The 13,757-nt window shown below is 35.6% G+C and overlaps 1 protein-coding gene across 1 annotated transcript in view; it reads left to right on the plus strand.

Annotated features, from left to right (window-relative positions):
- SMCHD1 (structural maintenance of chromosomes flexible hinge domain containing 1) overlaps positions 1 to 13,757 on the plus strand; it is a 126,872-nt gene that overhangs the window by 31,192 nt on the left and 81,923 nt on the right. The window contains exons 6-10 of the mRNA XM_055417139.2: positions 6,388 to 6,502; positions 6,625 to 6,744; positions 8,362 to 8,528; positions 10,684 to 10,774; positions 11,702 to 11,912. Coding sequence (XP_055273114.2) covers positions 6,388 to 6,502; positions 6,625 to 6,744; positions 8,362 to 8,528; positions 10,684 to 10,774; positions 11,702 to 11,912 — 704 coding nt within the window. The remainder of the gene's footprint in view (positions 1 to 6,387; positions 6,503 to 6,624; positions 6,745 to 8,361; positions 8,529 to 10,683; positions 10,775 to 11,701; positions 11,913 to 13,757) is intronic.

Below are 13,757 nucleotides of genomic sequence, written 5' to 3' on the forward strand. Positions count from 1 at the left end.
TTTGTGTCCTACTCTTTGCGACCCCATGGACTGTAGCCCACCAGGCACCTCTGTCCATGGGGATTCTCCAGGCAGGAATACTGGAGTGGTTGCCAAACCCTTCCTCCATAATGCTGCTCTGTCCCTGTAATTTCTAGCTCTGAAGTGTATTTTATGTGCTACTGTAGCCATTCCAGCTTTCTTTTGGTTCATGTTTGGTATATCTTATCTATTTTCTTTTAAAATACCTATATCATTATGTTTGTAATGAGTTTTTTATAGACAACATATGGTTGGGTCATTTTTAAATTCAGTCTGCCAGTTTACTGTAATTATTGATACATTAGGACTCAGATATGTCTTGTCTTAACTTTTCTGTTCCCTTTGTTTTGCATTTGTCTTTTCTGGGCCTTTTTGTGGTTTACTTGAACATATTTTACTATACCATTTTCTTTATAATGTTTTTGAATATATCCTTTATTTTTTAATGGTTGCTCCAGGGAATACTCGTATGTATGGACATTTGCCACTTAAAGTGAATTACAGAAATTTCACCAAATTATTTAGGTATTTTAACTTCTCTTCCATTGATTATTTAGTTTTAAGTGTTACCGTTACACACATTGAGAACTATATCACACAGTGTTATTTTTATTTCAGTAGTCTGATGTAATTTTAAAATCTCAAGCAGAGAAAAGTAGTCTGTTTTATTTACCTGCGTATTTGTTTCATTGTCCGTTCGTCATTTCCTGGTGCTACTCTTACTGTGTGTGTGAAAGTTGCTCAGTTGTATCCGACTCTTTGCAACTCCATGGACTATACAGTCCTTGGAATTCTCCAGGCCAGAATACTGGAGTGGGTAGCTATTTCCTTCTCTAACTGTTTTATTAACTTTGTCTAGTATTCATATATCTCCTACAGCTTCATTCTCGTTAGTATTAAACTGATAACTCTTTCTCCAACCTTTTAATCTACTGTCTCTTTAAAGAAATTGTTTTAGACAGCATTTAGTTATGTATTGAAATTTAATGATCTCTGCCCTTTAATGCGGAGAAGGCAATGGCAAGCCACTCCAGTACTCTTGCCTAGAAACTTCCATGGATGGAGGAGCCTGGTAGGCTGCAGTCCATGGGATCGCTATGAGTCGGACATGACTGAGCGATTTCACTTTGATTTTTCACTTTCACACATTGGAGAAGGAAATGGCAACCCACTCCAGTGTTCTTGCCTGGAGAATCCCAGGGACAGGGGAGCCTGGTAGGCTGCTGTCTGTGGGGTCACACAGAGTCGGACACGACTGAAGTGACTTAGCAGCAGCAGCAGCAGCCCTTTAATGGCGGAGAAGGCAATGGCAAGCCACTCCAGTACTCTTGCCTGGAAAATCCCATGGATGGAGGAGCCTGGTGGGCTGCAGTCCACGGGGTTGCTAAGGGTCGGACACGACTGAAGTGACTTAGCAGCAATAGCAGCAGCGGCAGCCCTTTAATGGAGATGCTTAGACCAACTGGGCTTCCCTTGTAGCTCGGGAAAGAATCAGGAGACCTGGGTTCCATCCCTGGGTTGGGAAGATCTCCTGGAGAAGGGAAAGGCTACCCATTCCACTATTCTGGCCTGGAGGATTCCATGGACTCTATAGTTCATAGGGTGCAAACAGTTGGAACGACTGAGCAGCTTTCACTTTAACTTTCTTTAGACCAATTACATTTAATGTGATTATTAGTATGCTTGGTTAACATTTTTGTTATTTATCTTCCCTACCCCCATTCCCCTTTTTTCTGCCTTATTTCAAATTGAGTATATGTGTATGTGTGTCTCCATTATTTCCTTAATTGATTTATTAGCTGTTATTCTGTTGTTTTCCTGGTAATTAGGATTCATAGTATACATCTTTAATTTATCACAGTTCTACTCTCTTACCAGATTTCAATTACACAATACAGTGTTATTGGCTGTACTTATGATGTTATATACATTAACTCCTCAGGCCTTATTGTTCTTATTGCTGAAAGTTTGTACTGTTTTACCAACCTCTATTTCCCACACTCCCCAGTCTCTCTCAACCACTTTTCTGCTCTGTTTCTATGAGTGTCTTTTTAACATTTTCTTAAAAACGTGGTAAAAATACAGCATTACATTAGAGTGTATTATTCAGTGACGTTAATTATATTCCGTGTTTTGCAACCATTACCGTTATGTATTTTCAAAATTTTTTGTGTTCCCCAAACTGAAACTCTGTACCCATTAAACATTAACTCTGTATTCTTTACCCCTCCAGCTGCTGATAACCACAGTTCTACATTCTGTCAGTGAATTTGCCTGTTCTTGGTACCTCATTTAAAAGGAATCATACAATATTTGTCATTTTGTTTATTTCATTTTGTCATTTGGTTTATTTCACTTAGCATAATTTTTTCAAGATTCACCCAAGTTGTAGCTTATATCAACTTCATCCCTTTTTATGGCTGAATTATGCAGCTATACTCTTTCCATTCATAGGTTAAAGGACAGTTGTCTTGTTTTTACCTTTTTTTGCACATTGTGAATAGTGTTGCTGTAAACATTCATATACAAGCATCAGTTTGAGTCCCTCAGTCAGTTTATTAAGTTTACCCACATATTTACCATTTCTGGTAGTCTTCATTCCTTTGTTTAAATTCTTTGTTTTAATTTTCATTTCTGAAGGTCTTTCAACAGTTTTTGTAATTCAGGATTGCTGTCAGTAAATTTTTTCAGATTTTGAATATCTAATAAAGTCTGGATCTCTCCCTACACTCCTTCCCCCTTTTAAAGAAATTTTGAGTATAGCATTTTAGGTTGACTCTGGTAAAGAATCTGCCTGCAATGCGGGAGACTTGGGTTCGATCCCTGGGTTGGGAAGATCCCCTGGAGAAGGGAAAGGCTACCCACTCCAGTATTTTGGCATGGAGAATTCCATGGACTGTATAGTCCATGGGATCACAAAGAGTCAGACATGACTGAGCAAGTTTCACTTTCGCTTTCTAAAAAATTTCAGTACATTAGAAATGCCATTCCCATTTTCCACTGACTTGCATATTTTACATGAGAAGTCTATTGTCATTCTTATCTTTGTTTCTCAGAATATATGGTGTCTGTTTTCTCTCTCTAAGATCTTCTTTTTATTGTTGGTGTTTTATACATTGTGTGTGTGTTGGAGCACTGTAAATGTGCATACATGTTGTGTGGTTTATTTGTCTATTGTGTGGGGTGTTTGTATATATGCATGCTTTTTTGTGTGGGGGCATGTTTATGTTTTGTTATGTGGAGATTGAGTTTGTGTTTGTGCAGTTGCTTTGTATTTTGTGAAAGGAGCTATTGTTTGTGTGCTTTGTTTTGTGGGTCTAGTATTACATTCTTTGACCTGGTCATTGTTGTCTTTATTTTGAAAATTGATACATAGGTGAAAACTTTTTATACCAATTAAAATATTTTTATCCTGTTATTTCTGTTTCTTTAATTAGTTGCAACTTTTTGTTGTTGCTTTGGAAACACTGTTTAACATTTTGTCTCTTTTAATATTTTAGAATTTATATATTTTCCTGGTTGTCTTTAAATTTAAAAATGCATATTTATCCTCAGACATCTCACTTATCCCATATTAAAGAATTTAGAGTACTTTATCTCTAATCACTTCTTCCCAAAGTTTTCAGTTCAGTCCAGTCGCTCAGTCGTGTCTGACTCTTTGTGACCCCATGGACTGCAGCATGCCAGGCCTCCTTGTCCATCACCAAGTTCCAGAGCTTGCTCAAACTCATGTCCCTTGAGTTGGTGATGCCATCCAACCATCTCATCCCCTTCTCCTTCCACCTTCAATCTTTCCCAGCATCAGGGTCTTTTCAGATGAGTCAGTTCTTTGCATCAGATGGCCAAAGTATTGGACTTTTGGCTTCAGCATCAGTCCTTCCAATGAATATTCAGGACTGATTTCCTTTAGGATGGACTGGTTGGATCTCCTTGCAGTCCAAGGGACTCTCAAGAGTCTTCTCCAACACCACAGTTCAAAAGCATCAGTTCTTCAGCACTCAGCCTTCTTTATAGTCCAACTCTCACATCCATACATGACCACTGAAAAAAACCATAGCTTTGACTAGTGGACCTTTGTTGGCAAAGTAATGTCACTGCTTTTTAATATGCTGTCTAGGTTGGTTATAACTTTTCTTCCAAGGAGAAAGTGTCTTAATTTCCTGGCTGCAGTCACCATCTGCAGTGGTTTTGGAACCCCCCAAAATAAAGTCTCTTACTGTTTCCATTACTTCCCATCTCTTTGCCATGAAGTGATGAGACCAGATGCCATGATCTTAGTTTTCTAAATGTTGAGTTTTAACCCAGCTTTTTCACCCTCCTCTTTCACTTTCATCAAGAGGCTCTTTAGTTCCTCTTCACTTTTTGCCCTAAGGGTGGTGTCATCTGCATATCTGAGGTTATTGATATTTCTCCCAGCAATCTTGATTCCAGCTTGTGCTTCATGCAGCCCAGCATTTATCATGATGTATTATGCATAGAAGTTAAATAAGCAGGGTGACAGTATACCTTGATGTACTCCTTTCCTGACTTGGAACCAGTCTGTTGTTCCATGTCCAGTTCTAACTGTTGCTTCCTGACCTGCATACAGATTTCTCAGGAGGCAGGTCAGGTGGTCTGGTATTCCCATCTCTTTCAGAATGTTCCACAGTTTGTTGTGATCCACACAGTCAAAGGCTTTGGTAGAGTCAGTAAAGCAGAAGTAGATGTTTTTCTGGATATTTATTTTTGTGACTATGCTGGTCTTTGTTGCTGCATGTGGGCTTTCTGTAGTTTCAGCAAGTGGGGGCCACTCTCCAGTTGTGATGTGTGGGCTTCTCCTTGCATTGGTTTCTTTCGTTGTAGAGCACAGGTTCTAGGGCATGTGGGCTTCGGTAGTTGTGGCACATGGTCTTAGTTGCTCTGTGGCATGTGGAGTCCTCCTGGACTACGGATCAAATCTGTGTCCCTCATACTGGCAGGTAGACTCTCAACCCCTGGACCACAAGGGAAGTTCTCAGAGTTACACTTCTGCTGTATAGTATTTCAAGTCTGACTTGGAATTCCCCAAATTATATACAACATTTTTTCTAACAAAGAATTAAAAATTTTTAACATTTTAAAAAAATTAACCTTTGTACTGATAATATTATGATTCCCTTGTGTGTCAGATTGTGGTTGTAGGAACATTGGGTTAGAACAAATCTCTTAATGGTAAATTCCCTTGGTTTTTGTCTGTAAATTATTTAGCCTTAGTTCACAGTTCTATACTTATATTTTCTCTTGGCCCTTTGGAGATAATATTCCACCGTCTTATACTGTTGCTGTCAAAGCCTGCGAAGCCATTTATCTTCTCAGCGTGTTTTCTAGTTATTCTGTTTTGTTTTTAGTATTCACTGTGATGTGGATTTATTTTTACGTTTCCTGTTTGGGCTCTTTTGGAATCTGTGAATCTATGCCTTTTAGTGATTTGAGAATATTTGCAGCAGTTACTCATTCTCTCCTCTCTTTCTTGAACTACATTTAAACTTGGGTAAGATATTATCCTTCAGTTATTTGTTTTTAGTCCCACTTGATACTTTTCATTCTTTTTTTTTTCTGTTGTGTATCTGTTCTTCTTTCCAGCTGTGCCAGCTCTGTTCTCTGACCTTTCCCCTTGGTGGTGTGTGTGGTTCCAGCTCACCCCAGTTGTGTGGGTATCTTACATTGGGAAACTGTAGCCCTGGAGAGCTTGCCTGTATTCAAGAGACTGGGGATGCCTGCTCTCCACGGTGGTGTTACGCTGCGGTCAGAGACTGAGTCATGATCCATTGGAAATGAGAGGGCTTCTCTGGTGGCTCAGACAGTAAAGAATCCGCCTGTAGTGCGGGAGACCTGGGTTTGATCCCTGGGTTGGGAACATCCCCTGGAGGAGGGCATGGCAACCCACTCCAGTATTCTTGCCTGGAGAATTCCATGGACTACAGTCCATGGGGTCACAGAGAATCAGACATGACAGAGCAGAAGCACATGGAAGTGAGAATCTCTTTGTTCTAATTCCCACTAGTCGTGAGACAGTATTTTAATGAGTTTTGAATGAGTAAAGGATTTTTGAGTAAGGGAGGACTGTAGAGTTACAGATATTTGAAATTTTCTGATTTAAGGGGGTGAGCCCCAGAATTTGCATTTCTTAGAGTTTCTAGGTTTGCTGATGCAGCTGGCCTGGGTAACAAACTTTGAGAGCCTTTGGGCTAGATGCTGTTTTGGCTCTGATTCTTTTACATTTGAATAGGGGTATTATCTGGCTTGGGGATCATTTTATTAACTCTTAATAAAACTACTATAACAGTTTTCTTTAGCACCTAAGTCGTTTGTTTAATGTCACTGCATTAATGTAATGTTTTATTTTAGTGATCATTCAGGATATGTTCGACCACTGCCAGTACCTCGCAGTTTAAATAGTGATATTTCCTATTTTGGTGTTGGGGGCAAGCAGGCTGTTTTCTTTGTTGGACAGTCAGCCAGAGTAAGTAAAAAAGATTTCTTAAAAGTGAAAGTTGGTCAAAATATTTTAAAGTTGACTGTCTAATTGTATTATTCATTATAAATTTTGCGAATTTAAAAGGTAATCATTTTAATATTTAACAGATGATAAGTAAGCCTGCAGACTCCCAGGATGTTCATGAACTTTTACTTTCTAAAGAAGATTTTGAGAAGAAGGAGAAAAATAAAGAAGCAATATATAGCGGATTTATTAGAAACAGAAAGGTACAGTACATTTTATCTCATTAATTGTAAATTTATATCTTGGATGGATGATGAACAAGAACTTTTTTTTCAATTTCTAAGATAACTAATATTATTTTAAAATCTTGAAAATATGGTATTTTCAAATTAAATTTTTCTTTTTCTTTTAATTTTGTGAATAGCAAAAGTGATCATTTGTGTGCTTTCTGAGGCTGAAGTCTTCAGAAAATGACATTTCTCATAAAGCCAAGTCAGCTTCCTGGAAGTTGTTCATAAGATTATAGACTGTTTCCTTGCTCTGAGTTTAAGTATTTGTTGTATAATAATCACAGAAGTAGAGTAGAAAACAGTGATTAAATTTGCATTGAAACTCTCATTTTAATAAGTGGAATGTTAATAAATTTGAATCGTGGTGAGCACATGGTATTTGTTGTATTACTCATTCAACTTTGAAACGTTTTAAAATTTTCAAATTTTAAAACCTTTTTTAAAAGTAAAACTTCAAAAAAAATTTTGATTCTAAAGTAAATTGTAAAAATTTTTATAAAGAAAATAAAAATAGTCTCAAATGCCAGATAAAAGTCATTACGATATATTTAGTTGAATTTTCTCCTAGTCTAACTTTATTGTATATTTATAGTTTGAGTTCTGACTTATTAGTATTTTGAGTACTTCATCTTATAAAATATTTTGGTACAAATATGCTTCATAGTTTCATAGTATCTTTGGCTAAATTTACTCTAAATATTCTCTTAGGCATTTAACTTACTTAAAGAATTTTATTATAATTATAAAGACATTGCCATTAATTTCTTTGTGTAACATTTTATCTTAATTATAAATTTTTCTTTGTGTAGACTGTTAGAATTTTTATAGCCTTTATAAGGAATTGGAACTTATAAATTCTTATGGTGTTTATTACAAAGTCACTTTTCCAAATAGTTCAGTATATATCTTTATCCTTGTAAGTTTTTATTTTTACAGCGACTTACATAGTACATAATATGAATACATATGCATGCAAGTTTTAATATACAGACTCATAGTAAAATAAAAACAGAGAAGCTTTAAATTCTTATCCTCAAACACATCCCTCCCTTCCCCTCTCCCCTCAGCCCATTACAAGCTATAGATATTCTCTGAAAGTGGACTGGGGCCCAGGATGGTTTTAATCCCTTTTAAACACAGTGTCTTTGGTCTAAATCAGCTGGGTTCAGGCTGTATCCTAGTTTTCTTGAATGTGGACCAGCTGGGCATTGGTCCTGACTAAGTTCAGTGGTAGGTACCCCAAGCAAGGATTCATTCCACTTTAGGGTAAGAGTTCTCAATTTGGGAAGTATTTTTAAATTCAGTATTTATTCTTCTTTTCCCTTTTCTTTATGATTCTACAGTTGGTTTAGCATTATGGTGTAGGATTCTCCTTTTTGTATGCCAGTTTAGCAATTTCCGTAAAAGGCTCTCTGTCCTCACAGCTTTGTCACACACTCAGCTGATTTGTATTTGGTGATTTTCCTCCAAAAGATTTTTGAAGCCTGTATTTGAAATTATCCAAGTGAATGTTAAAGGTTGATGTAAACTTTGTTTGTTAACTACATTTAAGGTGCATGTAATCTGCTGTACTTATGTTCACTCTTATAGCCGTCTGATTCTAGTCACATTACAAATGATGATGAAAGATTTCTGCATCATCTTATCACAGAGGAAAAGGAAAAAGATAGCTTTACTGCTGTGGTTATCACAGGGGTACAACCAGAACACATGCAGTACTTGAAAAATTATTTCCATCTTTGGACCAGACAGTTAGCGTAAGTATTTATATTTGATCCAGGATATGTTTTTTCTTATCTTTTTTAAAGATAGAAAATATTACAGATACATTGAAACCTCTTGACTGTCTGCTTTGATCTTATCCCATTTCTTCCCTCAGCATAGGAACCATTACTCTGATGTTAGCTGTTAAAGTGGTTCTCTATTCTATAAATATTTACTGGTCACTTGGCTTCCCCAGGGGTTCAGTGGTTAAGAATCTGCCTGACTGAGACTCTGGAGCCACAGGAGATTCAGGTTCAATCCCTGGGTAAAGAAGATCCCCTGGAGAAGGGAATGGCAACCCACTCCAGTATCTTGCCTGGAGAAGCCTATGGACAGAGGAGCCTGGTAGGCTACAGTCCATAGGGTCACAAAGAGTCAGACACGACTGAAGCAACTTAGCATACATGTAATATGTTGGTCATTACAAATAAGAGGTCCATGGTTTTTGACAACTGTGATAACATTTAAACTAAACTTTATCCAGTTCAGCTAATCAATCCCAGATCCCCCTTTTGTGCTTTTGCTATGCAGCATGGATTATAATCATGTATTTTACTTTTTTTTTTGTCTGCCTCCCACCTTGGGATGTTCATTGTTTTTTATGCACTGTTATATCCCCAGTATTTCCTGTTACGTTGTCGTTGCTCAGTAAAAGTTTATTGAATGAATATATTGAGTCTGTTAAAATTAAAATATGCATATGTGCTGTATGAAATGAGTAATCTAAAAGTAAATCTTTGTGTATCTACTTGAGGAAAACTTTTAGGGAGTACATATTCTGTTAGATCAAATCAGAAAGTATATATATTTAAGGTTGTTAAGTTTTTTCCTCTGTAGTTATATGGTATAGACCAGATTGTGTCCATAATTTGTATTAGCCTGAATTAGTCTCACAAAAGTAGGTATGCTGTACAAAATTCATGTTTAAAAATAAGGTATGTTTTCATATTTTTTCCACTTATTCGAGGGCTGTTAAGATTCTGTTTTGTATATAAATAAATTTTTATAAATAAATAAATTTGATTTTAGGAATACCTTTTTTCTTGAATATTGATGTTATTGGCCCTGTAACACAAGAGTTTTAAATAGGACTTTGGACTGTTTATTAGCTATTTTATTATTTCTCTTAACTGAAAGAACTCAGTGTACATAATAACATAATTATAACATAACTCTTATTCTTAAAAAGAATGACATAGAAACATACACTTGGTAAGCTATTTATAGCACACTTTCTTAATGTATGCTTGTAAACCTATGATAACACTTTTGAGATGTTTGAAGGAAGATCTCAAGATTTTCAATGATGTCTTTTTATTTTAGTAGTGTTTTTAACTAGGACAATTAGTGTAATTTTGAAAAGATAAAATTTGTATGAAGGAATATTTAATACTACTGCTTGAGGAATGATGGCAGATGGGCTATGTGATACGGAAAGATGTGAATAATTTCCCCAGAGTATGATCTTTTTAAACATTTTCTAAAATAAAATAGCAAAAATTTCTGAAGTGGTGGTTTTTGATGGGATGATGTTGAATTTATTAATTTTAGGAGTATTGGCATAAGATTGTTTCATTTCTACAGGAGAAGAAAGATGAGACAGAATGATACTCTCATGTTGGGGACATAAGTTCAGTTCAGTCGCTCAGTCGTGTCCGACTCTTTGCGACCCCATGAATCACAGCACGCCAGGCCTCCCTGTCCATCACCAACTCCATACTTTAAAGATACCCAGTTGTGTATACTCCCTGATATTTGAGTCTTTCTAGAAAATCCCTGACAAGTAGAATTATAGCCGCTTACCTTGTAGTTCTAGTTTTTTTTTTTTAAAACACACTTTAAATATGTGGGATTTGAAGTTGAAAAGACTTGACTTGAATCTCCTCACACTCTAATTGTGTGACCTTAAGTAAATTAAATAATTTTCTTGCATTCCAACTTCTGTATTTATAAAATGAGGGGAATTAATACCTGAATCTTATGATTGTTTTTATCATTATGTGGTTTACTATGTTTAAAAATGCTTAATATTGTGTGGCACCTAGTAGGTACTGCCAAATAGTAGTAATAAAGTTTTTTTGGTAGATGATTGGATGAACTGTAGTTTTATGTGAATTATAAGTATAAAGTTATTCTTTTATATTTTAGGCATATTTATCATTATTACATCCATGGTCCAAAAGGGAATGAAAGACATACATCAAAGGAAGCTGGACCTTTCAACAACATTGATATTGAAGTAAGATAAAATTCTTTCTTAAAGTATTATGAAATATTAGGTCTGTGTTCTAGTTCCAAGTTAACCTGGATAAGAAAAGTCAATCAGTAAATAGGCAACTTCTCTATCCTTGTCTTTTACCAAACCGCTTCTCTAGTTTGATGTCTAAGTAAAGAGATTATTCCTAAGGTGTACTTTTCTGGATATCTTATTTACTGTAGTATCTGGTTTCTATTTTCTTTGTCTTCTATAGAGATAATGAGCCATTACTGAATGTCATGTCTCAAAAGCAGGGAAGAAAAGATATAAATAGTTCCCCTTTTGTTCACAGAAGTCTCTTAATAAAAAAATAAGTAAAGTAAGATTTAGAAGAACAGAACATTTGAATGTTCAGTTCTCAGAATCCTTGCCCACATGTAAGGCAGAATTTCATGTACATCTTTATCCTACTTCCTATCTCTAGGGCTTCCCAGGTGGTAAAGAATGCACCTGCCAGTGCAGGAGACAAAAGAGATGCAAGTTCTGTCCCTGGGTCGGGAAGATCCCCTGGAGTAGGAAATGGCAACCCACTCCAGTATTCTTGCCTGGGAAATTCCATGGACAGAGGAGTCTGGTGGTCTACAGTCCATGGGGTGGCAAAGAGTCTGACATGACTGAGTACACAGACAGACATACCTCTAGCAGGAAAGCTTGAATGAAATAAACTCGTGACTTATATATCCTTCAGCTCTTTCTTTGCTTACTTTCAGTTTTTTAGTAATATATTTCTTAATTAAGACGCTCCTTAGACCTATTTAACCGAGATAGAAATATATATGTATTTTGTTAAGCTAGATGATTATTTATACAAATAAAAATAGTTTTTGCCTTTCTGTTGTTGGATCATAGATGAGAACAAAAGTGCAGTCGCTGTCAAATTTAATTGTTTTTGTTTTATTTTTATTTTAGATTTCTATGTTTGAAAAGGGGAAGACACCTAAGATTATCAACCTGAGGGAAATACAAGATGACATGCAGACATTGTATATAAATACAGCAGCCGATAGTTTTGAGTTCAAGGCTCATGTTGAAGGAGATGGTGTAGTGGAAGGGATTATCCGATATCACCCTTTCTTATATGATAGAGAAACCTACCCTGATGATCCATGCTTTCCATCAAGTATGTTAATGTGTTACCGTAGCTACAAAATACAAAGTTGTGATTTAGGATAGTGATTTATTTTCTTAATTATTAGTTAGGCTTAAGGTTAGATAAATTTTAAAACGTTTTTTCCTCATGCAGGTCTTAAGTTGTTAAGGTAGTTGTAGTTTTATAATTATTACTTTTTGTGTGTATTCACATCCAGATAAATAAAGCAGTGCCGCTAAGAAATGTTATACGTTCTTGTATCGTACTTCTCTTACTGAATTTTTGGCTGTGTACCGCATAGTATTCCTTTATATATTCCGCATGCTTCCTGTTATCTTTGTAGATATTTATAAAGTAGTTTTAAACTTTATGTAGTCACATTGGTTTTTTTCTTTATGCTTTCTGATAGGCCTTGGTGCAGAAAGGCTTCGTACATCTCATTTTTTAATAGTTTTTTTTTTAGATTCTGTAGCTTTTATCAGTTTATGTTTATATGTTTAATATACCTGTAATCTTCTTTTTTGTTTGAGGATTAACTTAATATTTTCCATGTGGGTTTCCAGTTTCCTAGTACCAGTTACTGAATGTTATATATAAATACTATTTTCATAATAATACAAAGTTCCCAAAAGTGCATAGAACCTGGATCGTTTGCTGTAAGGCATTGATGTGTTTTGTGTTTTTATCCATGAATAACATGTCCTTTATAGTGAATCTCTTGTCCTTTATAGTGTATGTTGATATCAGTAGGACAAGACACTATTGTTCTTTTTTGAGAAAATTCATAATTCTTAATCTTTTGCTCTTCTAGATAAACCTTGGAATCTCTTTGTATTGTACTTTGAATAAAAATGTCCTAATGGGATTATTGGGATCACATTCAGTTTTCATAGATTAACAGTGTTACATTTTCTCATTCAGAGTGGTTTCTTAGTATATCCTTAGTATTGTGTTTTGGAACCAGGTTTCCTGATTTGAATCCTGTCTTTGCCATTTTCTGTTGTGTAAAATTTGGCAAACTACTGCTTTAGTATCTGTGAAATGGGGAATAACAATTCTCATAATAATTCTTGCCTCATAAACATGTTGTAGGGGTTGAATAAGAAACTGCTTCTAGTCCTTAAAATAGTACCTGACTCTTTAGTAAGTGTTCATACATATTATTACTTAGTGACTCTGCCTCCCATCAGTCTCTGACCTGGTTTTCATTTGTCATTTGTGATTTTGGTGTGCTTATAGACAAAAAGATAAAGTTCTTAAAAATGATGTCTTAAAATAATAGCTAATTAATTGAATGATGATCAGAGGGGTTCTCTAAGAGCAAGTGAAATGTTTTGATTAGAAGAACTTTTACTTATGAACTTCTTGTGAAGAATTTTTTTGGAGAAAAAGACTTTATTGGGGGTCAGGGGGAATGACTTAATGCCAGAGTAACTGAGGTATTACTATAGCAGGATCATAATGCTTGAATCTAATCTATCTGAATATATGAAAAGGTATTACTAACATAGAAATGTTGTAGACAGTTGTGCTTTATAACTTAGGATATAACTCTAACTGTATCATAATGTAAACTTGAATTAGTATTATTGATTTGTCCAAGCTAAGCAAACTTGCTGTTTCTAGACATCATAGATTTTCCAGATGATTTTTATGTGAGTGTACTGGTTCCAGCAGAGTTGAGAGATATGATTTAGGTACAAGACTCAAGCTCCCATATTTATAAATAGGTTTTGCAGATGGCAGGCTCAGTAGCTAGTATAGTAATCCTAACACAGATTCATGAGTATATAATTATTGCTTTTTAATGAGAATCACTGTTGGTAATGTGAAGCCACTTTGAAAATCTGCCTTTTTGAGGGCAAACAGAATAAA

This window comes from Moschus berezovskii, chromosome 28 (assembly GCF_049115385.1).
Source record: "Moschus berezovskii isolate FMDL1 chromosome 28, NW_MosBer_1.0, whole genome shotgun sequence".
Taxonomy (NCBI): domain Eukaryota; kingdom Metazoa; phylum Chordata; class Mammalia; order Artiodactyla; family Moschidae; genus Moschus; species Moschus berezovskii.